The sequence below is a fragment of the Octopus sinensis genome, linkage group LG8, assembly GCF_006345805.1.
Source record: "Octopus sinensis linkage group LG8, ASM634580v1, whole genome shotgun sequence".
Lineage (NCBI taxonomy): Eukaryota > Metazoa > Mollusca > Cephalopoda > Octopoda > Octopodidae > Octopus > Octopus sinensis.
Genome location: NC_043004.1, coordinates 5,390,367 through 5,417,533, shown reverse-complemented (window position 1 = coordinate 5,417,533; position 27,167 = coordinate 5,390,367). Strand labels below are relative to the sequence as shown.

The 27,167-nt window shown below is 37.4% G+C and overlaps 1 protein-coding gene and 1 non-coding gene across 5 annotated transcripts in view; both read right to left on the bottom strand.

The window, feature by feature from the left end:
- Positions 1–27,167, bottom strand: part of LOC115214897 (alsin) — a 138,441-nt gene that overhangs the window by 1,073 nt on the left and 110,201 nt on the right. For 3 of the 4 annotated variants that reach the window (XM_036505223.1, XM_036505222.1, XM_036505224.1), the window contains exons 23-33: positions 25,904–26,052; positions 24,561–24,734; positions 22,365–22,488; positions 19,667–19,824; positions 17,622–17,753; positions 16,553–16,729; positions 15,153–15,198; positions 14,305–14,366; positions 12,609–12,672; positions 12,151–12,165; positions 233–415 (exon numbers count right to left, since the gene is read on the bottom strand). In XM_036505223.1, coding sequence (XP_036361116.1) covers positions 233–415; positions 12,151–12,165; positions 12,609–12,672; positions 14,305–14,366; positions 15,153–15,198; positions 16,553–16,729; positions 17,622–17,753; positions 19,667–19,824; positions 22,365–22,488; positions 24,561–24,734; positions 25,904–26,052 — 1,284 coding nt within the window. The remainder of the gene's footprint in view (positions 1–232; positions 416–12,150; positions 12,166–12,608; positions 12,673–14,304; positions 14,367–15,152; positions 15,199–16,552; positions 16,730–17,621; positions 17,754–19,666; positions 19,825–22,364; positions 22,489–24,560; positions 24,735–25,903; positions 26,053–27,167) is intronic. The other variant, XM_029783932.2, reaches the window with a different exon arrangement.
- On the bottom strand, positions 23,838–23,944 carry LOC115215268. Its single transcript, XR_003881969.1, has one exon. It is a non-coding gene; the product is annotated as a U6 spliceosomal RNA (small nuclear RNA).

Below are 27,167 nucleotides of genomic sequence, written 5' to 3'. Positions count from 1 at the left end.
AGTCCCATGGATAACATGTGACTCTTTCTGTCCTATGTGTTTTTTAACCCAATATTTACATGCTAATTATAGCTTTATTTGCTTCTAGTTCTACAGTTAGAAAGTAGTTGCTTCATTTTTTTTATTATTGTAGATATTTGCATTTCTGTTATTAATTAAAATGAACATAGTTTACTAATAAAACCTTCAGTGAACTAATGAATATACAGCTTACTAATGAAGGGTGTGTTACCTTGAGTGTTGTAAACATGATACCCAATTCTCCATATTCCAAGTGTTGTTCCATCAAGTCATCAATCAAATGTATCTCAGCTCCTAAATGTCGAATCTTGGATCTCACAACCACATATTGAAATATAGGAAATAGATCATCCATGCACCATATGTAGTCTTCATCAAGGGTAACTTGGACTGCCTGCAAATTTAGAAGAGAAACACATTATAGGAATGGTACTAGAGGATAGAATAAATATATGTGAATAAATAAGGCACAATTGAGGTTTATTTCCTGTTCTAAAAGAATGTTATTCAATGATTGACTGTCTGTTCTTCTTTGTACTTCATGCCTCTTAGATGGCATATAAGGCTTCTACACTCTCCATGCTGTCAGTTGTCGTTATCATCATCATTTAACATCCATTTTCCATGCTGGCATAGGTTGGATGGTTTGACAGGAGATGGCCAGCCAGAGTGTTATCTAGGCTTCAGTTGTTTGTTTTGGCATGGTTTCTATGACTGGATGCCCTTCCTATCACCAACCACTCTACAGAGTGTACTGGGTGCTTTACATGTCCATTGGTCTTGTTTGCTGAATCACTAAGTTACAGGGATGTAAACAAACCAACACTTGTGAAGTAGTGGTAGGGGACAAACACAAAGATACAAACGTATATATGAGTGATGGGCTTCCACATGTTTTTTGTTGACCAATTTCACTCACAAAGCATTGATCAACCTGGAGCTATAGTAGAAGACACTTGTCCAAGGTGCCACACTGTGGAACTGAACCTGAAATCACATCGTTGCAGAGCAGCAAATGAGACTGATAGATTAACTGCCAGACTTTAAAAAAATAAGTACTGAGGTTAATTTGACTAAACTCTTCAGAGCAGTGCCCCAGCATGGTCACAGACCAATGACTGAAACATGTAAAAGATAAAATGGTAAGATAAAGCAATTACTAAGCAACTAATTCACTTCATAATTTAGGTTGGATTTTCCAATGTTATTGTCCAGCTGGAGCACAACTACAAAAAACGGGATTTTAATATAAAATTAGGTTGCTACCATAAAACTCAGGACCTTTGGAAAGGGATTACAGTGCATTTGTTTTGGTGCCATCCATTTGGTGTGATCATTTTGGCACCTGACCTGTTGTGCCAATGGCCTTTTTGCCAATGAAAGACTTAATATTAAAGACTTGTGAGCACATGGAATTTCATTATGCAACACCTAATATACGATAAAGTATATTGTGTTTATGAGTCAACACCACACCCTACTGTGTTACCAGTGCTCTTTACGTTATGAACAACTTAGCATTGAACACACAAACACATTTGCATAGAAGAACACAGAGATAGACAGACAGATTAGAATACTTATTTCTTTATTGCCCACAAGGGGCAAAACACAGAGGGGACAAACAAAGGGATTAAGTCGATTGCATCGACCCCAGTGCGTAACCGGTATTTATTTTATCGACCCCAAAATGATGAAAGGTAAAGTTGACCTTAGTGGAATTTGAACTCAGAACGTAAAGACAGACGAAATACCTATTTCTTTACTACCCACAAGGGGCTAAACACAGAGAGGACAAACAAGGACAGAAAAACGGATGAAGTTGATTATATCGACCCCAGTGCGTAACTGGTACTTATTTAATCAACCCCCGAAAGGACGAAAGGCAAAGTTGACCTCGGCGGAATTTGAACTCAGAACATAATGGCAGACAAAATACCGCTAAGCATTTCGCCCGGCGTGCTAATGATTCTGCCAGCTCGCCACCTTAATATTAGAATATTATACATACACACAAAAGTAAAAAGACATTAAAATATATTGGAAACAAACCTCATTAATACAAACACATCTCATTCACATAAACAAAAGAGCGAGTCAAAGAAAATGAAAATTTAGTTAAAGTATGGATTTATCTTCCTTAACATAGCTATTATACAGATTCATTAAAACGTTTGCTTCATTTAATTTTCAATTGGTAGATTATAAGTATGAAGCCTCTGATATTTGATCACAACAATGTATTTAAAATTAAGAACTGTGTCATATATTTTTCTATTTGAATTTCTATGTTTTAGTTTCTGCAATGATTCATACCCAACTGGTATAAACCAGTTGTTATGAACATTAAAAGCAAAATTTTCTCTGTCAAAATATCTAATGCATATTGGGTGTCTTGTACAACAACCCTAAGCTGATCAAAGCCTTATGAAAGAAATTGATAGATGGAAACTGAATGAAGGACAAGAGTCTGGTCCTACTGTGTGGCACCTTGGGAAAGAGTCTTTTGTAACCCTGGGCCCACCCAAGCCTTGTAAGTGGATTAGGTAGACAGTAAGTGAAAGAAGCCCATTGTGTAAGTGTGTGTATATATAGATACAGGATTTAATAGAATCTAGGCACACCAACATGTAGGATGCCAGAAATGGCTAGGTACAATAACATAAGGTTCACAGTGAGGTAAGACAACCATGAAGGTATCAGTTGCTGGTAGGATACTGCAAATATGTAAGTACCAAATCTAATGTGTAGGTATAAAGAAACACAAATGGGGTTTATAATATACAACAGCTGTTTTTGTAGAATTTTATTGATGTCTTCATAGACTATAGATTGTATCAGCAATGGTTACATGCTATGATGTGATCTATGAATACATAAATAAACTTGTACTGAAAGGGCCTGTCATAAATTTTAAACCCCATCTGGGTTCTTTTATATGAGTGTGTATGTGTTTGTACTTTTGCCGTGCCATCATTGATGGTTGTAAACAAGCATCACTGTCATACAAGTGGTGCTGTTTGTTTCCAGTCTTCCATGAAAAGCTTATCTGGCCATGAGGAAATATAACCTTGTTTGGGAAAAGGTGAGGGTTGGCAACAGGAAGGGTATCTGGTCATAGGAAATTTACCCCAACAAATTCCACCTGACCCATGTAAGCATGGAAAAATGGATGTTAGATGATGATGACAATGAGTTTTTGTAGATGGATGATGGCTACTTACCAGCAATATCAAAGAATCATGTCCAAAACAAAACACCCAAACAAGACCAAATGTCCAAACCACAAACAATTTAATCATTGTCTTAAACCCAAGCACATAGTTTTCTTTTTTTTTTTTATCCAATAAGAAAAAACTGAATGAAAATGCAGTAATCCCTCAACTATCGTGGGTGTTCGTTTCAAAACCCCCTCTGATTGGTGAAAATCCACAAAGTAGAAACAGTACTGTACTGTATATTTTTATTATTATTTTTATAATTTGTATATATTTATTTTATTATAAATGCAAAACAACACCATGGAGGAATCGATGTAAGCTTAAATAATAAACTGTGATCGGTGAGCTGCGATATGGTGAGGAATTACTGTAATGTAGACAGACAGACAGATGTAAAAAATATATAAATGTGTCTTTCAAAGTGGACAAAATTTAGTGTTTAATTAAATGTGATTTTGAGTTTGGTGTTTTTCCCTAATGGTTATCTAAATAATTTAGAGTGAATTTAAAAATTCATTTCACTATTGTATTTACTTATGCATAATTCATACCATTTTAATATTTAATTTTAACTGTAAAAACTAGGTTGTAACTTATACATGGGGCAAAGCTGATATCAAGTTTGAATACGAAAGGAAAAAAATTTGTACATGGGTGCAGGCATGGCTGTGTGGTAAGATGCTTGCTTCCCAATCACATGGTTCCAGGTTCAGTACCACTGTGTCACACCTTGCGTAGCTTCGGGCCAACCAAAGCTTTACAAGTGGATTTGGTAGACAGAAACTGAAAGAAGCCCATCGTATGTCCTGTGGTCTATTTGTTTAATTAAAACCCTTCAAATGATTGAAACAAGTGAAAAGAAGAAAAAAAAACAGAAAAAAGATTTAACTGTAAATTAAGGGTGCAACTTATACACAAGTAAATATGACATACTTGACTAGGTTAGTTCTGATTTCCTTTGTTTTTTTTAAGGAACTGGTGAGAGAGTATTCCAATAGATAAAATCAAAATAAGATTCAATTCATTTCTGAATTAAGGAAGGAAAAATAAAAATCGTCCGAAGAAAAAAATTATTTCCAACTGAGTAACATTACTATGAGGTGATCTTGATTTGCATTGAAGATAAATGTTAAGTATAATAAAAGTATAAGTATAATAGCAGAGATTGTCTTTCAAAATTTCAACATTGAGGATGGTTATAGAAAAATCTTCTGACAACTTAGTTACTTGTTGTATATTGGTTGAGAGAGAGAGAGAGCAGAAAAAGAGACAAGCTTTCTTTTATGTCTTTTAACTCAAAACTGACAAATGAAAATTAAATGCAGTTTCAAGAGAGCAGTAAGGTTCCTTCCTTCCTTCCTTTCCTTTCTTCCTTCCTTCTTTCTTTCTTATTCTCTCTTACTCCTTGCTCTCATCTGCCACAAATAGTCTAATCTAACCAACAGAGCTCTGTAAGTGTATTTAACAGATGTATACATGGGTGCAGGTGTGATTGTGTGGTTCTAAGAAGCTTGCTTCCCGACCATGTGGTCTTGGGTTCAGTCCCACTGCATGGTACCTTGAGCAAGTCACTTCTCCTGTAATTCTGGTCTGACCAAAATAGAATTGCAAGACAGAAACCAAAAGTCCATCATTTATATATACACACAAACAAATATGTAGACATATATATACAGGGTGTGATGGGTAAATTGTTGCCATCTTATATTTTTAATTTCACGCATGCACATTTTTTGCTTTTAATTTTGTCAACTACACAGTATAGTAGGATCAGTTGGGCACTGTCTGTGAGAAAAACAGCACCATGACCTAAATCACTCAGCCAAAAATTTGGAAACAACATGCTGTACTACTTGGACATAAACACACTCGCATCGGTTGTCAAGCGATGTTGGGGGGGACAAACACAAACACACATACACACATATATATATACAACGAGCTTCTTTCAGTTTCTGTCTACCAAATTCACTCGCAAGACTTTGGTCGGCCCAAGGCTATAGTAGAAGATACTTGCCCAAGGTGCCATGCAGTGGGGCTGAACCCGGAACCATGAGGTTGGTAAGCAAGCTACTTACCACACAGCCACTCATTTAAAATTTAAGTAAGAATTATTTAAAAAGCTGTAGTAGAGAAAGAACCACAAAATAAAAAGTCAGCATCAGAGGCAATTAGCTTTGATATGCATGAAGCTCAAAAGTGGCAGCAGACAGGATGTTGTGGCATTAATGTCTTTCCAAAAAGTAGTAATGACACGTATGGTTATTATGTTTGTACTAATAATCAAAATTAAGCTATTTTTGCAACAAATTTATCGTTGCAATACAGAACCAACTGCTTTCAATAATACTAATAATAATAATCCTTTCTACTAAAGGCACAAGGCCTGAAATTTTGGGGGAGGGGACTGATTACATTGACCCCAGTGTTTCAGTGGTACTTAATTTATTGACCCCCAAAAGGATAAAAGGCGAAGTCGACCTCAGTGGAATTTGAACTCAGAATGTAGCGATGGGCGAAATACCGCTAATCATTTGTCCAGCATGCTAATGATTCTCTGTCAGCTCACCACCTTAATAATAATAATAATAATAATAATAATAATAATAATAATAATCCTTTCTACTATAAGCACAAGGCCTGAAATTTTGGGGTAGGGGACTGGTCAATTGCATCAACCTCAGTATGCAACTGGTACTTAATTTATTGACCCCGAAAGGATGAAAGGGAAAGTCGACCTTGGCAGAATTTGAACTCAGAATGTAAAGAAGGACAAAATGCCGCTAACAATTCTGCTAACTCACCAACTTAATGATGATGATGATGGTAGTGATGGTGGTGGTGGTGGGCGAGGGTGATATGATGATGATAAAACTCCTTAACCACACAGCTGTACCTGTGTCTAAATCAACACACAAATACACAATAATCTTCCATTAATTGCCTTAAGTAAAAGCAGTCTAAAACTCCCTCCACAACACTGATATCAAGAAATCCTCTTGCGAGCGTGACCTAGGCATCACTGTCAGCAGTGATTTGCGTTGGTCAAAGCATATCTCTAAGATTGTCAGGAAGGCCGAGGGTGTCTTGGCATCACTCAGCAGGTCTTTTGTTAGCCGCTCTCCAGCCATCTATTTAAAACTGTATACAGCTATGGTACGACCACACTTGGAATTCGCATCATCAGTTTGGAACCCCTATCTTGCACAGAACATTGACCTCCTGGAATCTGTCCAGAGACGTGCAACCAAACGCATACCCTCCATCAGACACCTACCATATTCTGAGCGCCTTGTTTCCCTGGGCATGGATTCACTGAAGCTCCGGCGTTTGGCGACGGACTTGGTAAACACCCACAAAGTTATCAACCACCTCACCAACAACAACACTGAACACCTTTTTGATCTCCATGTGTCTAACACACGTGGACATGCCTACAAAGTCAGAAAACAATACAGCTCCCATGACTTTCGGAAACATTTTTTCACGCTCAGAGTTGCTGAAGCATGGAATAAACTGCCTGCGTCAGTTGTTGACTGCCATGACACTGCATCTTTTAAGGCCCTCATGCTTTCCGAAATCCGCCGAAACTACACCTGATTATATATACACTTTAGATGAGTTGTAGTTCACCTGAGCACTGTACACAATTATTATTATTATTATTATTATTATATTACATACCTAATGCCAAATAAAATTTCTGTTACAAGCATGCATTCACTAACATCCAGTGTTACCAATTATCACAATAGGCATCATCATCATCATTATCAACATTGTTTTAACATCCACTTTTCTATGCTTGCACTAATTGGATGAAATTTACCTAACAACTACAACAACAACCAAAGATACTAGTAAACCTTTCTTAATTCTACTACAGTTCTAACATCAAGTAAAAATAGCACATAGGAGGGAGGTGGTTCTATGTACTAGCTCAACCTGCTAGAAATAGCAGTGAAATCTCCCTGGATATACTACACATTGAACAACCTACATCATGGATGGATTCAGTCAGAAGGCCAGCCTAGGGCTAAATAACAACAACATAATAGGAACGCATCAAACATTTCTTCAAACAGAGATTTAAAAAGAAGCACCTTATTGTTACATATGTAGCAGTTTTAGTTTTAAATCCAGGTGAAATGAAAAATTTTTAAGTAAGAGAAGGTAAGACACATCAAACAAAAGAAGTTAATTGAGTGACCAAAGCTATAAGTCGGTAAATGTAAGCAGCACTAAGAGTTAAAAGAAAGAATTGAAAGCATTTAGGGAGAATGTCAATAATGTAGTGCCAGCATGGAAAATAATTCCTGGAGACTCATGATATAGGAAGCAGCAATAATATACAGGATTTTGATACAGGGGTAAGGAGATTTATTAAGAAGAGATTTTATTACTAACTGTTAGGTAATCCAAGCTAAATAAACGGATTTTGTGCAATCATCTATTGTACATGGTCAGAGTAAAAGCAGCAGAACTAGGATTTGAACTCTGGTTACTTTTGCATCATATTCTTATTAATTGGGTGCAACTGTAGATATTCCTGTTAGTATAAATACTGGCTTTGTTAAATTAATTCAAAAGATTTATTGATAGAATAAGTAGACATGGTTAAATACTGCAAAACATAAAAGTACTTTTCTCTTATGGACAGCCAATTCTTTTATTTACTAAAAGATTAGTAAATAAACTATTACACCTTTAGCATTCAGATTACTCTGTCAAATGTAACGCTTATTTATTCCCATTGTTTTGAATTAATCAGGTATTATCTTGTAGCTTTCAGATTTTGGATGTTAAATGTTGATGGTGTTGATGATGATGATAGTATATTTTCAGAATGACATTGTAAGGTCGATGTGAAAGGCTGAAACTAACCAGTTTGAACATAAAACAGGTGGAATATTTGTCTCATATTTGGTCGATTTAAATGCTAAAAGGTTAACCAATCACCCAATTCCTTGCCTTTTCCATTTCCTTGAGGCAGTGGTAGTTATTCCAAAAGTCCACCAAGCAACAAGTACACCTGTCTCACAAATGCAAGAATTCATTTACTACTCCTTTAATTAATAATAAAAAAAAAATTGGTTGTCAATAATAGTGTAGTACAACATAAAGTGCTTTTCAGTATTTAGTATTATCTCTTTGAGTTCAAATCCTTTGACGATCAACTTTGACTTTCATTCTTCCAGAGATGGAACAAGATCCAGTCAGGTACTAGGTTAATTCTTTTGACCATACTCTCCACATCTTCCAAGCGTAAGGCAGTCTACCAAGGTTACAAAACAAATTTTTACGTCTGTTTCTTCCATGCTAATATGGTTTAGATCAAACTTGTTGGGGTAGTATTCAATGGCTGAATACACTTCCTGTTTGTCAATTCTTCCTTGTTTCCAAGTAAGGTATTTATTCCTCAAGTCTTTTACAAGATAAACTGCTCAGCAGCCAAACATGTTTTTATGCTATATGCAAACAATGACACTGCCGCATAAATAGCGATATTGTTTCTCATACATAAACCATATAAAGACAGATTAGAGGACACACACACACACACATGCCACAGGCTTCCATATTGTTTCTGTACCCCAGTTAACTGAGACAGTTAAAAGATAAAAGATGTGAATCTGGGCCTCCCATAAGCTAATTTTGTTGCTGACACATTTTCTTGAATATGCACTGCTGAAATTCAGGGTGTATTTAATATACCCATGTAGCTTTTATACCTTTAAATATCACACACACACACACACACCACACACATGTATGCATTTGTGTGTGTGTGTGTCCTTGTCTTGGCATTATGTGATGATTATAAATGAGCATCATTGCCATTCAAGCGATGCTGTACGTTTCCAGTCTTCCATGGAAAACATGTCTGAGGAAATATTAGCTTGCTTGGAAACAGGTGAAGGTTAGCAACTGGAAGTCCAACAGGCTATAGAAAATCTGCCTCAACAAATTTCATCTGACCCATGCAAGTATGGAAACGAGGATGTTAAAATGGTGATGATATATGTAAGTATGTTAGAAAATTATTATTTTTAAACCTCACAACGAGAAATATTCAGCAACAGTACTTTGGAGTAAAGATTTTTTCCAACATAACATGGCAGTCCTGGTTTAGGACGAATGTTGCTGTAATCTAGATCGTCTCCAGCTGGCTGTATGAAAATATAAGGACACAGATCATGTCGTATAGCCAGCTGGGGATGATGTCTCCTGGGGCTAAATTACAGCAACATTCATCCTAAACCAGAACTGCCATGTTATGTTGCAAAAATCTTTACTCCATGTAAATATGTACATACATGCACATGCTTATATACACACAGTGGTCTTTCATCGACCAAATTTCACTCAAATGGCACTGGTCAGTTTGTGGCCATAGTAGAAGACATATCTAAAGAGCTACAAAAAGAAAAGACCAAAAAAAAACCCCACTCCCATCAATGAAGGTCCACTTATTTCATTGATGTGATGGTAGTGTACTCCATCTAACTTGGTACTTTATCTACCAGTGGGACCATTGAGTGGGGAAGCTGAATGAGAGAGAGAGAGAAGAAAGAGAGAATCAGCCCTAGTATTTCACTGATACTCCAATGTACTCCATCTAACTTGGTACTTTATCTATCATTGGGAACACTGGAAATGGATTTGGGGCAATGAGAGAGAGAATCAATCCTATCATTTCACTGGTACTTTATTTAGAGATGCTTGGTAGGATGAAAGGCAAAGTTAACCTTAACAGGATGTGAACTCAGAATGCAAAGACCCAGAACAATTACTGCAAGGAATTTGCTTGACCCTCTAATGATTCTGCCAAACAACTGCTCCGTAAAATATCTCAAATTAAAATCTGAATATTCCTTGAAGAAAAACCAATGCTAGTTTTAGAGAAGATGAGTCCAAGTGACAAAATATTCAATATAAAGTTCACTGTGGGTGTGAACCAAATTAAAGGATTTTACTTTGACTCAATAAGATGTATTCACAATCCTTTTAGCTAGTCTTCATTTGTTGGCAGTTGTAAAATACAGCTCATTGCTATTATGTTAAACTATTGTATGTCCAAATTTGACCAAATGCATTTTTTTTTTCAATATTTAATTTTGCTTGCAATAGCTAGTTCTTTTGGTCAAACTATCATATCTCCAGTTGCTTTAGATGCCAAGATATGAAATTGTCATGGTGTAGTACAACAGTTTAGCTTTTTTTTTAATTGTAGTAAGTCCCACATATGACAGTTTTGCAAAAATATTTCTGACTGAAAATATCATGCATGGAGTCATGATTTTATGCAACCAACAAAGTATTATTGTTAAGATGAAACTGTTGCTAATGTAAAAAGAAATGGAATGGTGAAACTATTTCTTCCTTTTCTGAAAAAGCAATGCTTTGGACTTACGACACTTTCGCGTAATTGCAACGAGTTGAACCTGGTTACTTAATGTCACTAATTCATTTAATACCCAACCCACAAAAAAACCTCCCTTTAACCCTTTAGCATTTAAATTGGCCACATCCAGCTCAAATATTCTACCATGTTTTATGTTCAAGCCAGCCAGATCCAGCCTCTCACACCTATCCTACAATGTCATTCTAAAAATAAACAATCACATCATAAGCTACAAGATATCACAACCACCATCATCATCATCATCGTTTAACGTTTGCCTTCCATGCTGGCAAGAACTGGATGGTTTGACAGGAGTCAGCCTGGCAGGAGACTACACAAGGCTACATGGTTTTTACGCCTGGATGCTCTTCCTAACACCAACAATGTGAATAAAATAAACATTACATTTAGCAGCATAATCTGAATGCCAAAGGGGTAGAGTATGTTCTCTTGCCAACAGCAAACCTGTGTAGGAGAAACTTGGAAAATGACTACTAAGATCACTCAGTTATTTAATGTATTCTATCATTGGTACTGACGCAGAATACTCAAGATCACTTACAAGGACAGAATCACAAACTCTGAAGTCCTGAGAAGAACCAATCTGTGCAGCTTGAAGGAGACTGTGGCAAAAAGAAGAGTGAGGCTTGCAGGTCATGTTTTCTGATTTTCAGAAAATAATGGAGGTCCAAGTCATCTTATACAATAAATGCCACAAGAAGGAGACTCAAGGAGATATGGTGCACCACCTTCAAAGAAAATCTGAAGCAACTTGGCATTGTCTGGGAAGATGCAGGAGACTATGTTCAAAACTGAGATGATTGGAGACATGCCTTGCTGCTTGGTGTGTAAGCCAGCTGCATGGGACTAACTGTTAGACAAAGACTAAATATTGAACCACACAATATAAACCATCCTAGGTGCAAATGGAATTATGAAAGATTTTCACAATGTTTCTTAGCAAATAATTAATAAATATGTAACAGTGCTTTATGACAGGAAATCTCTTGACAAGTTACAAGGGCTCAAAGAATTGGTACTTAGCTCCAAACTTGGTAGTGTTAGTAATATTATGTGGTTGCAAGCTAAATGCTCTCTTTGGATAGGATAGTAGTGTACAATACATAACATTCCCAGATCCTGTACATACTTTCTGAAAATTTTAAGAACTAAGGTATGCAGAATACAGTGTTCTGCCCAGAGACAGTGTAAGACTTGCAACAGAAGAGATCAAAAGTTATTTTAACTTATAAACTGCTAGTGATATTTTAGACTAGTTTAGCTAAAAGTAAAGGCTGCTGACAGTCGATAATGAGATAGTAAAGGATGAATACACCGGAGACTCAGTTCACCTTATAACCACGAGCGATAGTTTAACTAAAGATTATTTCTAAAGATAATGACAACTGCTAATTACTAAAGAAATAATAATAGGCCAATATACCAAATAGAACCAGTGTTCAAAATAGTTTCAGTGTTGCTGAATCAAGCAGTGGTACTTACCAAAACAGGATATACCTGCCATCAAGAGCAAGAGAAGGTAGACAGTTTAACATTAAAACAGTTACAGTAAAAAACAAAATGATAAGATGGGGAGAGACAATCATTGAAGGGAGACAACAACATGGTGTGATTTTGATATTGAGCCAGAGGGAACCTGCAAATAGTATTATGTTGAGCAACAGCCTCAGCGGAAAAGAATAACATTAGAGGACAACAGATTAAATCGTTTAGTAAAGTTGGCTTAGGACAGGCATAGGTGACTTGTTTTTGAGAAGCAGGCAGCATGAGACATGGCTCATCATCAGGCGAGCTGCACCACTAAAATACACAAAAAAAACAAGGTAATTTTTTTGTTAGATGTGACATTCAGAAAGTCCCAAAGGCTGCATGTGACCTGCAGGCCACAGTTTACCTATAGCTGGTTTAGGATAATCTGAAGAAGATTAGTTCCAACTTACCTTTGTAATTTCCAAGAAAGTTCTTTGTATCACGGCCAGCTTTTCACATGGACTGAATGCAGTGCTGTAAGATATAGAATATATTGTAATGATTAACAGAAGCAAAGAGATGCCTGTTTTTTGAAGCTTTTCATTTAATTACCATATACGTATGTATGTACACATATGCGCGTATGTGCACATGCACTGGAATTTAGACAATCATAATGGTGAATATGTGTAGGAATCATAGTATAAACTCATGTTTATCCTTATTTCTCTTACATTTGCTCTATGGTTCATAACTTGTAATACTACTCAGTATAGTAGTTACTTGACAACTAATACAAGAAAGAAGCAAGCTGGATTCTAATAAATCTATGTGAAACTCTGAACATAGCAATCTATGTGACACACAAACCTGTGTCCATTGTAACCTTCATACATATATATATATATATATATCATCATCATTTAACATCTGCTTTCCCTGCTAGCATAGGTTGGACAATTTGATTGAGGTCTGGCGAATCAGATGACTGTACCAGACTCCAATCTGATCTGGCAGAGTTTCTACAGCTTGATGCCCTTCTTAACGCCAACCACTCTGAGAGTGTAGTGGGTGCTTTTACGTGCCACTGGCACAAGGGCCAGTTTGGTGGTACTGGCAGCAGCCATGCTCAAATGGTGCTTTTTATGTGCCACCTGCACAGGAGCCAGTCCAGCGGCACTGGCAACGACCTCATTCGAATGTTTTTTCACATGTCACCAGCACAAGTGCCAGTAAGGCGACACAGGTAATGATCACGCTCAAATGGTGCCTTTTACGTGCCACCAGCACGGAGTCCAGCTTGTTGCTCTGGCAACAATCACGCTCGTATGGTACTCTTAGCGCTCCACTAGCACAGATGCCAGTCATTGAATTTGATTTTGATTTCGATTTCACTTGCCTCAACAGGTCTTCACAAGCAGAGTTTAGTGTCCAAAGAAGGAAAGGTACGTATAAGTGGGCTGGTTACACCCCTAGAATAGGCCACAAGGTTATGGTCTCATTTGAGCTTGCCAAGTCTTCTCAAACACAGCATATTTCCAAAGGTCCTGGTCACTAGTCATTGCTTTGGTGAGGCCCAATGTTCGAAGATCATGCTTCACCACCTCATCCCAGGTCTTCCTGAGTCTACCTCATCCACAGGTTCCCTCAACCGCTAGGGTGTAGCACTTCTTCACACAGCTATCCACATCCATTCTCACCACATGGCCATACCAGCGCAGTCGTCTCTCTTGCACATATATATATATATAGTCGTCTCTCTTGCACACACACACACACACACACACACATATATATATATATACACACACACACACACACACACATAGATTTCAAATTTTGGCACAGAGCCAGCAATTACAGGAGAGGGGGTAAGTCGATTACATCAACCCACAGTACTCAACTGGTACTTATTGCATCAACCTTGAAAGGATGAAAGGCAAAGTCGACCTCGACAGATTTGAACTTAGAACATAAAGATGAACAAAATACTGCTACGCATTTTACCTGGCATGTTAATGATTCTACCAGTTCACTGCCTCTATATATACACATACATATCATTGGGAGAATGAATGTCGTTTGTATGTGGGGGGAGAAAGGCGAAATAAGGAAAAGAAAAGAAAAGAAATAAAAAGGATTTTGAATGAAAGCAAATGCACCTACCTTATTTGCTGCAGCATATCAACAGCAGCAGCATAACACTGATCTCGGATCTCAGACAGTTTCTGCAACAGATAAGCCATACAAATAATAATCCATAGACAACAAAGCTGACCAAATACAAACTGAGGAATATTTAGGTTATCACTGAAATCATCTGAGACCTGAAAAAGCAGACTGAAGGCAAGGCCTTGTGGTTAAACAGTTCACTTCACGGTCATATGATCCTGAGTTTGACCCTACTGTGTGTCACCTTAGACAAGTTAGTTCCATCCACCACAGTCATAAGTCAACCCAAGCCATGTGACTGAAATTAAAGAGATGGAGACTATGTACAGGTCTGTGGAACTGTGCCTCCTCTTAAGTAGTACAGTGTGCGACAGAAATACCTCTCTTATTTTACATGGTTATTGGTGTGGTGTTAATGAAGTTCAACTGGGGTTAACAATGTCTTCATGGAGTTAATGCTTTACTAGTTTTTTTTTTTGCTTTGCTTTTGTTTTGTTGTTTTGCTTGTAACATCTCAACCTTTTTTACTATCTTTCATTCACCAGACTCCAAACAAACCATTTTACATTTCATCTAATTCTTTTTCTTTAGATCTGCAACTCTTTTGATCTCTTCCCTGCCATGCTCATATTTTCACCAACACTTTCTCAACATTTCCTCAATGTTTCCCCAACAGTTCCCCTACATGTACAGAGGTTCAGAGTAACCATCAACCACATCAACCTCTCCCCTATCTGCAAAGGTCATGGGCACGGCACCCCCACCACCTTTCCAAAAAGTCAGCCAAAAAGTCTGGTGTGCAAAAAGAAAGAAATATGAAAGAAATTATGTTATAATCTTACCTGTCTGTTACCTTGAAAGATTTTATCTTCAATTAACCAAAACTTCCTGGAAGAAGAAGTAAAATGAAAAGGATTATAATTCCCTTTATGGAGTAAAAAGTAAGAAATAGGAAAAACAAACTGAATTAAATATCAAAAGTAATTCTAACATCTATTTAATTAATGTATTGTAAGTACCAGTTGCACACTGGGGGCAATATAATTAACTAACCCCTCTCCAAAAATTGCTAGCCTTGTGTAAAAATTTGAAACAAGTATTATTAAGGTGATGAGCTGGCAGGCTTATTATAGCCTTGGAAAATGCTTTATAGTATTAGCTTCAACTTTTTACACTCTGAGTTCAAATCCTGCTAGGATCAGCTTTGCCTTTCATCTCTCTAGGGTCAATGGTATTGGTTAACCACCTTTCTTCAAAATTTCTGCCTTGAAACTAAACAGCAACATCGTAACATCTTCGCTATCATAACACTTTTCACCAACATCATAACTGTTCCACAATACATGTCAAATTTCTATCTGTATACTTGAGACTAGCAGATTTGATCTTGTTTCAGAAGTGACACAAAGATGCGACATTGACAAGCTGCAACAATGAAGAAATACATATCTGTAGCTCTTGTAATCAAACTCTGCTTATTTAGTTCAAACGTAAAATCTGTGCTTTTGTATGGCTCTGAAACATGGAGAGCCACCTGCAGCAACTACAAGAAGATCCAGACCTTCATCAACAAATGTCTCCAGCAGATCCTCCATCTGAAGTGGTTTGACAGAGTGCCAAACACCAAACTGTGGGAAAGGGCCAACCAGGAGCCCATACATGTTCAGATTAGACAAGGAAATGGAGATGGATCGGGGACACACTGCGAAAAGAACCCTCAAATGTGACACGACAAGCACTTGACTGGAACCTGCAGGGGAAAAGGAAGCGAGGAGGCCCGAAGCAGACATGGAAGCGGAGCATTTTGGACAAACTCAGGACCACCGGCCTGACATGGGAAGTAGCCAAGAAACACGCCAATGACCACAAAAAGTGGAAAGCAACTGTTGAGGCCCTATGCTCCACAGGGAACAAAAAGGATTAAGAAGAAGAGAAGAAGCTCTTGTAATCACTTAAAGGGTGATTTTTCGTTTTGCCTAGCTCTGAAGCATATTGTGTTTTTTTTTTATACAGTATGTCTATAAAGGGATTTTTTTCATAAAACTGCAGCTTCTTGCTTTTCAACAACGCACATACATTAAACATGTTATATAAATGAAGATTTTATTCTAGATTTGCTTCTACTGCATAATTCAACTTTTATTCGATCATTTTAATTGTTCACAGGAAATTGAGAAAACATTGAAAAAATAAAAACTGAGACACTGTCTAAACTGTATGTATTTATGTGTGATTTACTTACTGGTCAATGCCGAGATAAGCCATCAGTGCCATATCTCCTTGGCGATTCAATTTCCAAACGCGCTCCCAATATTTTTCATCTTCCTTGTCATTGTAGAGAGCATACAGATCAAAAAGTGGTGGGTATATTTTGGGAAGCAACAGAGGATGTAGAAGACGAGCTGGCGTAACAACTTCACTGAAATCAATATCAAAGTTCAATAAATGAGAATGATGATGATGAAGTAAGGAGCAAGAAATTAGATAACACATTGAATAATATTTGGAGTTTATTTTAATGAAGATTGGTTCCCTCAAGTGAGTCTCTGCAAGTAATTAGACATAGCCTGAAGTCTCATACAATTACCAGGTCCCTTGATGTACATCTAAATAAAGTTAGCAGCCAAGTGGAGGATAGAATATATTCCATTATATTTTCTTTTATATTTTTTTACTAGTTTTGATACTGATGAAATGCAAACTGATTTTTTTTAGGCATTTTTGGGGGAAAACATGCCTTATATGCCTTCAGATATGGTACTTCACTATAATTCAAACAGGCGCAGGAGTGGCTGTATGGTAAGTAGCTTGCTTACCAACAACATGGTTCCGGGTTCAGCCTCACTGTGTGGCACCTTGGGTAAGTGTCTTCTATTATAGCCTTGGGCCGACCAAATCCTTGTGTGTGGATTTGGCAGATGGAAACTGAAAGAAGCCCATCATATATATGTTTATATATATGTGTGTGTGTGTGTATATGTTTGTGTGTCTGTGTTTGTCCCCACAACATTGCGTGACAACCAATGGTGGTGTGTTTATGTCCCTGTAACTTAGCAGTTCAGCAAAAGAGACTGATAGAATAAGTACTAGGCTTGCAAAGAATGAGTCCTGGGGTTGATTTGATCAAATAAAGGCGGTGTTCCAGCACGGCCGCAGTCAAATGACTGAAACAAGTAAAAGAGTAATCAGGTTGTTGTGGTAACTGAATAACTGAGAAGTTCAACGAGAGAGCCATTCAATATATAAAGATTTAATGGCATTTTTTAAGTGTTGCAGAAATAAATAAGTTGTGAAATATTGCTACAACTAACCTCTCATCTGGATTGTCACTAACCATAAAGTCTTGTTCACTTTTTAGTTCACTATCCTCAGCAGGTGGGACTCTGTTGCAGCTGTAGATTCTTACTGGTTTTGAAGAGGAGGGCAGATCAGGAAATAAAATCCTACAGAATATAATTGATAGGTAGAGAGATAGAAATTAGACAAAAAGAAAGAGAAAAATTGGCATGGAGGAAGGGAAACATCGAAGAGTGTTGAAAATTAAAGGAAAGAACTGCAGAGTGAAATACTGTATGACTTGCCAAGTGAAATCATAGACATGGCCAATGCTGGTGTCACGTCAATGGCACCTGTGACAGTGCCACATAAAAAGCACCCATTACACTCTTATAGAAGTTTGGTGTCAGGAAGGGCATCCAGCCATGGAAACCATGCCAAATCAGATTGGAACATGGTGTAGCCCTACAGTATACCAGTCTTCAGTCAAACTAACTAACCTATGTCAGCATGGAAAGCAGACGCTAAATGATGATGATGATGATGATGATGATGAACAAATAATAAAATTCTAAAAATTGTAGCTTGCTTTCATTTGAAAGCTTTTTAAAAGACTAAAGCTAGTGAGATATCCAGTCAGGTGTTCTACCATGTACACAGCACATACATCAAACAAAATGCTATGAAGTATTTCTTCTAGCTTTAGGTTCTGAGTTCAAATCCTGCCAAAGTCAACTTTGCCTTTTATCCTTTCGGGGGTTGATAAAAGAAATACCAGTCAAACACTGGGGTCAATGTATTCAAATTCGCTTAAAATTGCTGACCTCGTGCCAAAATTTGAAATAATTATTACAGTGCCATGAGAGAGGACATACAACTTGTAATGTCTTCTGCTCTGATTTTTTAAAAATTTCTTTATTACCCACAGGGGGCTAAACATAGAGGGGACAAACAAAGGGATTGAGTCATTTAGAAGGACAGACAAAGGGATTAAGTCATTTACATCAACCCCAGTGCGTAACTGTACTTATTTAATTGACCCTAAAAGGATGAAAGGCACAATCAACCTCGGTGGAATATGAACTCAGAACACAACAGCAGACGAAATACCTCTAAGCATTTTGCACAGTGTGCTAACGATTCTGACAGCTTGCCACCCATCTTCTACTCTAATTAGAGTCTAGCAGATGACGTTCAGCCCCAGATTGTTTCATTTTTTTTTTGTTTCAGCTTTTGTATATCTTGGACTACATTATCCAATGTGACATTTTTTCAGTGATTTAAGGGAGATTTGACCGCAAATGTTTCTAGTAGGCCAAGTGATAGTTTAGAGAGTTCATCAATAGCTTCTCCATTTAATTTAATCATCATTTTGATTCCCACAATGCTTGCTTCTTGCTAGGAAGTTCTTCTCACAATTTCTTCTGGACACTATTTTCTATCCTTGCTTATGTTTTTCTTCTTATATCACTTCCTGAAAACACGATCTATTTTGAGTGTACTTTCAAAAAACAAAAGGAGAAAATGCTTTAGAATTAGGAAAATATTTACCTTTTTATCAAAACATGCAACAAGTTTCAGATATTTTAAGATGATTTAGTCTTGCAATAAGCAAAGGGTAAATAAATTGAAATAAATGAAATTAATCTTTCCTGTTAGCAGTTTTTGAAACCTCACATGTTTTTCTCACAAAATCCACATTGTAGCCATTGTTGATCTCCTACACACACACACACACACACATTACATGCATATGCAGCTTATACACAAAGCTATCAATTAGTGCTAACACACAAACACAGCTACTCTAGCATGTCCCACTATCTCTCTCTCTCTCAAACATGTATACAGAAGATATCTCTATCATGAAGTAAACTAGTGATGATCAGTGTCAACACACATCCATCCATAAAAACCAATACACACATACATATACTTCTATCTTTCTCTCTCTCTCTCTCAATCACACACACACACACATACACACACACACACACACACACACACACACACACACACACACACACACACACACACACAGATGTACTGAGCAGTAGTACTAATATCAGACATTGCTTACCTGATAACCCTGTAGACTTTCTTAACGTAAGATTTGATTTCTTGAACAGCATGCAGCAACAGTCTGGGATGGGCTCCAATACCAATGTAGGCAGCCCTGAATACTTCCACCAACCCATCTATGAGCTTTCCAATGGGGTGGAATTTTGTGTCAAAAGCCTAAATGAAGAAGAGAAGAGTCAAATTGAACACACTTTTTTTTTTTTTTGGACAGAATATCAGATAATAACCTATGTACAGACAAATGATTAACACATTTAGGAAATTATAGCATTGCTTATACTACTACTACTACAAATAATCCTTTCTACGATAGGTAAAGGCCTGAAATTTGGGGGAGGGAGACAGTCAATTACATCAACCCCAGTACTCAACTGGTACTTAATTTATTGACCCTGAAAGGATGAAAGGCAAAGTTGACCTTGGCGGAATTTGAACTCAGAATGTAGCAAGGGGCAAAATACTGCTAAGTTTTTCGTCCATCATGCTAATGATTCTGCCAGCTCACCACCTTAATAATAATTTCTACTAAAGGCACATGGCATGAGATTCTGGGGAAGGGGACTAGTCGATTACATCAACCCCAGTGTTTCACTGGTACTTAATTTATCAAACCTGAAAAGATGAAAAGCAAAGTCGACTTTGGTGGAATTTGAACTCAGAACATTAAGACAAGACAAAATGCTGCTAAGCATTTTGCCTGGCATGCTAACCATTCTTATTTCTTTATTGCCCACAAGGGGCTAAAAATAGAGGAGACAAACAAGGACAGACAAACAATTAAGTCGATTACATCGACCCCAATGTGTAACTAGTACTTAATTTATCGACCCTGAAAGGATGAAAAGCAAAGTCAACCTCGGCAGAATTTGAACTCAGAATGCAGCGACGGACAAAATACCTATTTCTTTACTACCCACAAGGGGCTACACACAGAGGGGACAAACAAGGACAGACAAATGGATTAAGTCGATTATATCGACCCCAGTGCGTAACTGGTACTTATTTAATCGACCCCGAAAGGATGAAAGGAAAAGTTGACCTCGGCGGAATTTGAACTCAGAATGTAATGGCAGACGAAATACCGCTAAGCATTTCACCCGGCGTGCTAACGATTCTGCCAGCTCGCCGCCTTAATAATAACAAGTTGTTCTCATACAATACCAGTCAGTGACTCTCATGGCTTTTGATCTTAACTGATTGGAAGTGTTATCATGTACATGTTTTGTCTTAGTGTAAAAGATGGGTTACAGCAGATATGCTGCTCAATATCACAGATTTACTCGTCAGTTGTTTGACTTTAACCAGCTGAGCATGTTCCTTGGTGGCTGACGATATGTGCATCTCTGCTCATGAGAAGGAGTAGTGGAGAAGCATCATAGCCATGTATTGAGAGGAATTCTTTGGGGTTTGAATAATTTACCTCTAGAAACATGGGTGTTTTCTTCATCATCCTTAAACAACTCTTATTCAGCAACCTTTTGAGCAGGATGGGCTACTTGACCCAAAGAAAATTCTAACTGGACCCCACCTGCAAGTTCATGAAGATTTATTTTGATATGAGGTCACCATGTCATGCACGTATGGTTGTGATGCATGTGCCTGGTGTACTCTTATCAGACAAGGTAGTCATGATGGGTAAATTGGGCTTTGTGCATTTGTACACCAGTCACAATGGGTATATTGGGTTCTGTATATTTGTACCCCCACATCACTTTGATGGTGTGCTGCTCTCTCACTCAATAACAATTGTGACAGACCAGAATATTGTGAAGACAGAGGACAAGAAAGTCGAGAAATACCAAGACCTAGCATTGGAAGTGAAATGCATCCATAGATCCTCAAAAGTGAGTGTAGCACTTATTGTGATTGCTGCACTTGGGGCCAACTCAAAGAAAGCAATATTCTGGCATCAAAAGCTGCAAATGCCAAACTTCATAAGAAGTACTCAATCGACAACAATACTTGGAACAGCTCATGTGTTGAGAAAAGTGTTGCATCTCTCTAAGCTGCTGGATGGTTCTGAGACATGACATAGATAACTCAGGAAAAGATACGATAATAACAACAACAATAATCCTTTCTACTGTAGGTGCAGGAGTGGCTGTGTGGTAAGTAGCTTGCTTATCAACCACATGGTTCTGGGTTCAGTCCCACTGCATGGCACCTTGGGCAAGTGTTTTCTACTATAGCCTTGGGCCAACCAAAGCCTTATGAGTCAACTAAAGGCGGTGCTCCATCATGGCCACAGTCACATGACTGAAACAAGTAAAAAGAGAGAGTAAAGAGAGTATAAGGCCTGAAATTTGGGGGTAGGGGTGGGGGTATTTGACTGGTACTTATTGGAACTGAAAGGATGAAAGGCAAAGTTGACCTTGGTGCAATTTGGACTCAAAATGTAATGCCTGGAAAAAATATCACTTAGCATTTTGTTTGGCATGCTAACAGTTCTGCTAGCTTTCTGCCCTACTACTGCTACTTCTTCTAACAACAACAACAATAACAATAGCAGCAAATACTGCTGCTTCTACTACTACTACTACTACTGTTTCTAGTATAGGTACAAGGTAAGGTGATGAGCTGGCAAAACCATTAGCACATTAGACAAAATACACCAATAAACACACTGATTTTTTTTCTTTTATATATCTACCAATGAATAACCAAACTGGATTAATTCAATAAAATATTTTACATACCTTTGAGAGATAACTTGCAATTTTATGATAATATTCCACAGTCATTTTCCCTTCGGAATATGGAGGAATTTTCTCAAGTTCATCAAGAGTGCAAGACATTAGTCTAATTTTAGAAAGGGAGCAGCTGAAGAACAGAAACCAAACAATATCCAGTTTAATTAATCTTTTAAATAATAATAATGAAATTATTGTATACAGTGCTCAGGTGCACCACAACTTGTCAAAAACTGCATATAAAGCATATGCAGTAATGTACAAATGTCTGGAAAGTGAACAGTGTATGAGTCAGATACATGCTTGCATGTGTATGGAAGGGAGAAAATCAGGTGTAGTGTTGGCGAATCTCAGGAAGCATGGAAGTTTTGAAGGATGCAGTGCTCCGACAACTAACAACTGATGCTGGTAGTCTGTTCCATGCTTCAGCAACTCTTAGCGTGAAAAAATGTTTCCGAAAGTCATGGGAGCTGTGCTGTTTTCTGACTTTGAAAACATGTCCACGGGTGTTAGACAGGTGGAGTTTGAAAAGGTGCTCAGAGTTATTGTTCAGAGTTAGTATTCTGATTATCCCATCAAATGTAACGCTTATTAATTCACATCATTTTCAGTTAATCCTGAGTGATCTTGTAGAGTCAAGATTTCAATGATGTAATTCTTTATTATTCGAATGACATTGTAGGTTAGATGTGAAAGGTCAGATCTAGCTGGTTTGAACATAAAGCAGAGAGAATATTTGATATGGCTAGTCTAAATGCTAAGTAATTAAACAATGAATAGAATAGTTTCTTGATTAGAAATGTTGAGAAAATGAAGGAGTTCATATAAGGTTTAGTAATAGAGAAAAACAATGCAAAAAATATAGAGAAACATATGTATAGACACCCCCACATTATACCTTTTTAATTATGTGGACACTACTCTTTAGCACAATGCCTAGGCAGGTTAAATCATGAAAAACTGCACAAGGTATGTTTACTAAATACTTGGTGACAGATTTAAATGCATCAAAGGATATTATTTTGCTTCTAGAAATAAATTTCTCTCAAAAACGATGACATCTATTTACTTTATAGATGTCTCTCTTTTACTTGTTTCAGTTATTTGACTGTGGCCATGCTGGAGCACCGCCTTTAGTCAAGCAAATCGACCCCAGGACTTATTCTTTGCAAGCCTAGTACTTATTCTATCAGTCTTTTTTTGCCGAACTGCTAAGTTACAGGGATGTAAACACACCAGCATCGGTTGTCAAGCGATGTTGGGGGGGTCACACAAACATATACATACACACATATATATACATATATATGACAGGTTTCTTTCAGTTTCCGTCTACCAAATCCACTCACAAGGCTTTGGTCGGCCCGAGGCTATAGTAGAAGAGACTTGCCCAAGGTGCCACACAGTGGGACTGAACCTGGAACCATGTGGTTTGTAAGCAAGCTACTTACCATACAGCCACTCCTATGCCTAGTAAAATAAAACATGGAATGCTTCACGAATTTGCATGTCATCCTTGCACAGGGGCCATGCTAATCTTCTCTGTATCATTCCAAGTTTAGTATATGTACTGCCGAAGCAAGTATATATGTCTGTGTATGTATGTATTAGTAGGAAATTCTAAATATATATCTATCTTTGTTTATCACAGGTATTTGATTAAAAAAAAATCAACCATGTTAAATGAATCATAGACAAATGAATTATAGAACATATAGTAAAATAGGTTTTGTTCCTGATCCCAAGTTCTCCCTCTGACTTACCCAAATAATACCTCCAAATAGCTTTTAAACATGCACAATGATATTGTTTCATGTTTGGGAAAATATTTAGAGTAAAATTTAATAACATATGACCAGTAAATGATAAAAAAGTAACTGAAAAATACCATAAGAAGCAGAACCTTTGACTAATCACTGATCTGTGTTATCCCAGATCGATTTGTGATAAACATAAAATGGTTCACAATATAGTATACAATGTTATTCTGGATCAATGATAAATAAGGATAAATGTATAACTCTTCTTTTTCCATAGGTTTACATTATAACTGATTAATGCTTTATAACTGATCAATACAAAATTCCACTAAAAAAATGCAAAATTTCACTGGGATTAAAATCTTATATATATTTGAATTTGGAGTAAATATGACTAGTAAATAAAACTAAAATAAATAAGGAAGAAAACAGGATTACTCACTTGTAGTCTTGGTCACTCAATGATTTCTTCCCACTGGAGATCATAACAGCCACAGCCTGCCAAGCTTTAGCTGGGTCTGCTTTGCCTTCTCCATTATAACCAAGCATAGACTTGCAATGACTAAAGATATCTTCCCATTTACGGTCTGCTGGCACAGATAATGTACCATAAGTTCTGTAATAAAGAAGAATGGAAATAAGAAAGTTTTGAATCCATTAATAAGCAGCTCGTAAAAAGCTTAGCTTCATTGTCATTTAACATCTATTACAAGTAACTTGTAAGACAAAAACGAAAAGGAAAAGGCCCCTTCAAATGGGTGGGCATATATTTGAAAGAGAGAGAGAGAGGGAATGGATTTTATGCCGAGTGTTGAAGGCTAAAAGTATGACAGAGGGATGAGCACAGGTATCTTGCTTTAGAGGAGATACATGGTTACCCTGCATTACACAAGGGTGGATGTAAGTAGCTGGAAATGTGGTAAGGATGGTGGTCACAGGGTACCAGAGCATAGCCTCAAGGGACAAGAAGGTACATATAAGGGAGAATAAAGACTGTGACTCAAGAAGGAAGGAAAGTGGGGACAGACTATAATTCATGCAGTTATGTTTTTACTGAAAGTAATATCTTAATAGTGGAGGCGCATGGTTTAGTGGTTAGGGTGTCAGCATCATGATCGTAAGATTGTGGTTTCGATTCCTGGACTGAGCAATGCATTGTGTTCTTGAGCAAAACACTTCATTTCACGTTGCTCCAGTCCACTCAGCTGGCAAAATTGAGTAATGCTGTGATGGACTGGCGTCCCGTCCAGCCGAGAACACATATGCCATTGAAACCAGGAAACTGGGCCCATGAGCCTGGCTAGGCTTTAAAAGGGCGCATTTAATTTATTGAATATCTTAGTAACTAAAATAGATTTACAGGTGTCCAAACCATCAAGATGTTAGCAGTTTGTACTAAGTCATTAGAGTTACATATCACCCTGTAAAAGACCCAGTTTTTCTAGTTCTCAGTAAAGAGACATTGAGAAAGTACAGTAGATTTCTGCGGGCAACAGGAGATTTGTGCATTAAAACTTGCAGTGCTAAAATGAAATTCTCTCTGTGATAAAACGATGTTCATATCAAAATGTTCTGCAAAGAGGGAAGGTGATGGCTCGTAATACTGGTGTCCCGTGTATTGTACCCTCTTTGTTTCACCTTTGTGGTTTGAATAAAATCATTGTAATACTGGTGAGGTTGAGTGCACCACAAACTTCAATGAAGTAAGTAGCATGCATACTGATTGTGTGAATGTGAGTAAATTGTTGATGTGAGTGACACTCACTGTAGCAATATCTCACTTACTTTGAGTGGATCCCATAGGTAAGGTCTGCTTTCTTGACTGTCTCAGGAGGAAGATTTTTATGGAATGTAGCATTTACTTTGATACCAACATTCCAAGAACCTGTGAAATGTCCTTCAAGACTATCCCCGTTTGGTAGTCGTAATGTACCCTGAAAAAAAAGGAAATAATAATAATAATAATCCTTTCTACTATAGGCACAAGGCCTGAAATTTGTAGAAGAAGAAGAAGGCGGCGACGACGACGATGCCCTGATGCAATGCCAGGCAGTGGCTTTCATGGCTTCTGATCTTAACTGATTAGAGGTGTTATCTTGTACATTGTTTTACCATGGTATAAAAGATGGGCTACAGCAAATATTCTGCTCAATACCACAGATTTGCTTGTCAGTTGTTTGATCTTAACCAGTTGAGCATATCCCTAAGTGACTGACAATATGTGCATCTCTGATCACGAGCAGAAGTAGTGGGAGAGCACCATAGCCATGTGTTGAGAGGAATTCTTTGGGGGTCTGGATAATTCACCCTTGGAAACATGGGTGTTTCGTTCATCATCCTTAAACAAACCTTATTCAGGGACCTTTTGAGCAGGATGGGTTACTCGACCAGAAGAAAATTCTAACTGAGCCCCCACCTGCAAGGTCATGCACTGTTTATCTTCATATGAGATCACCATGTTGCACATGTATGGTTGTGATGCATGTGCTTAGTGTACCCTTATCAGACGGATAGTCATGATGGGTATATTGGGCTTCTTATATTTTTCCCCAGTGTCACTTTGATGGCATGCATTCCTCTCTCTCTCAATAATAATAATAATAATAATAGACACATTAGAAATGATAAAAAAATATACATTAACAAAATTTTAAAAAAAATTAAAATACAAAAAAAAATAATAAGTAGGTATAAACACGAACAAAATAAACGAAAACAAATTACACAAATGTGTATATAAACAGGAGATACAAATATTACAGGTACTCCCCCCACACACACACTAACTAAACAGACAGACATAGGGGTATATGCATGTGCAAATAAAGACACATACAATAGGAATACAAAATACAAAATGGCTGACGGTTAGTAAGGAGAGACACACAAATAAGAAAGAAGAAAGCAAAGGACCACTGATGAGGTCACAGTAGTGTGACGAAAGAACTCTGGCCGAAATAAGATTAAGATTAATGTTTTTATTGGCTAAACTGGCAACATGACTGTTCCTAAATACAACAACAACAATAATAATAATAAAGAGGTGAAA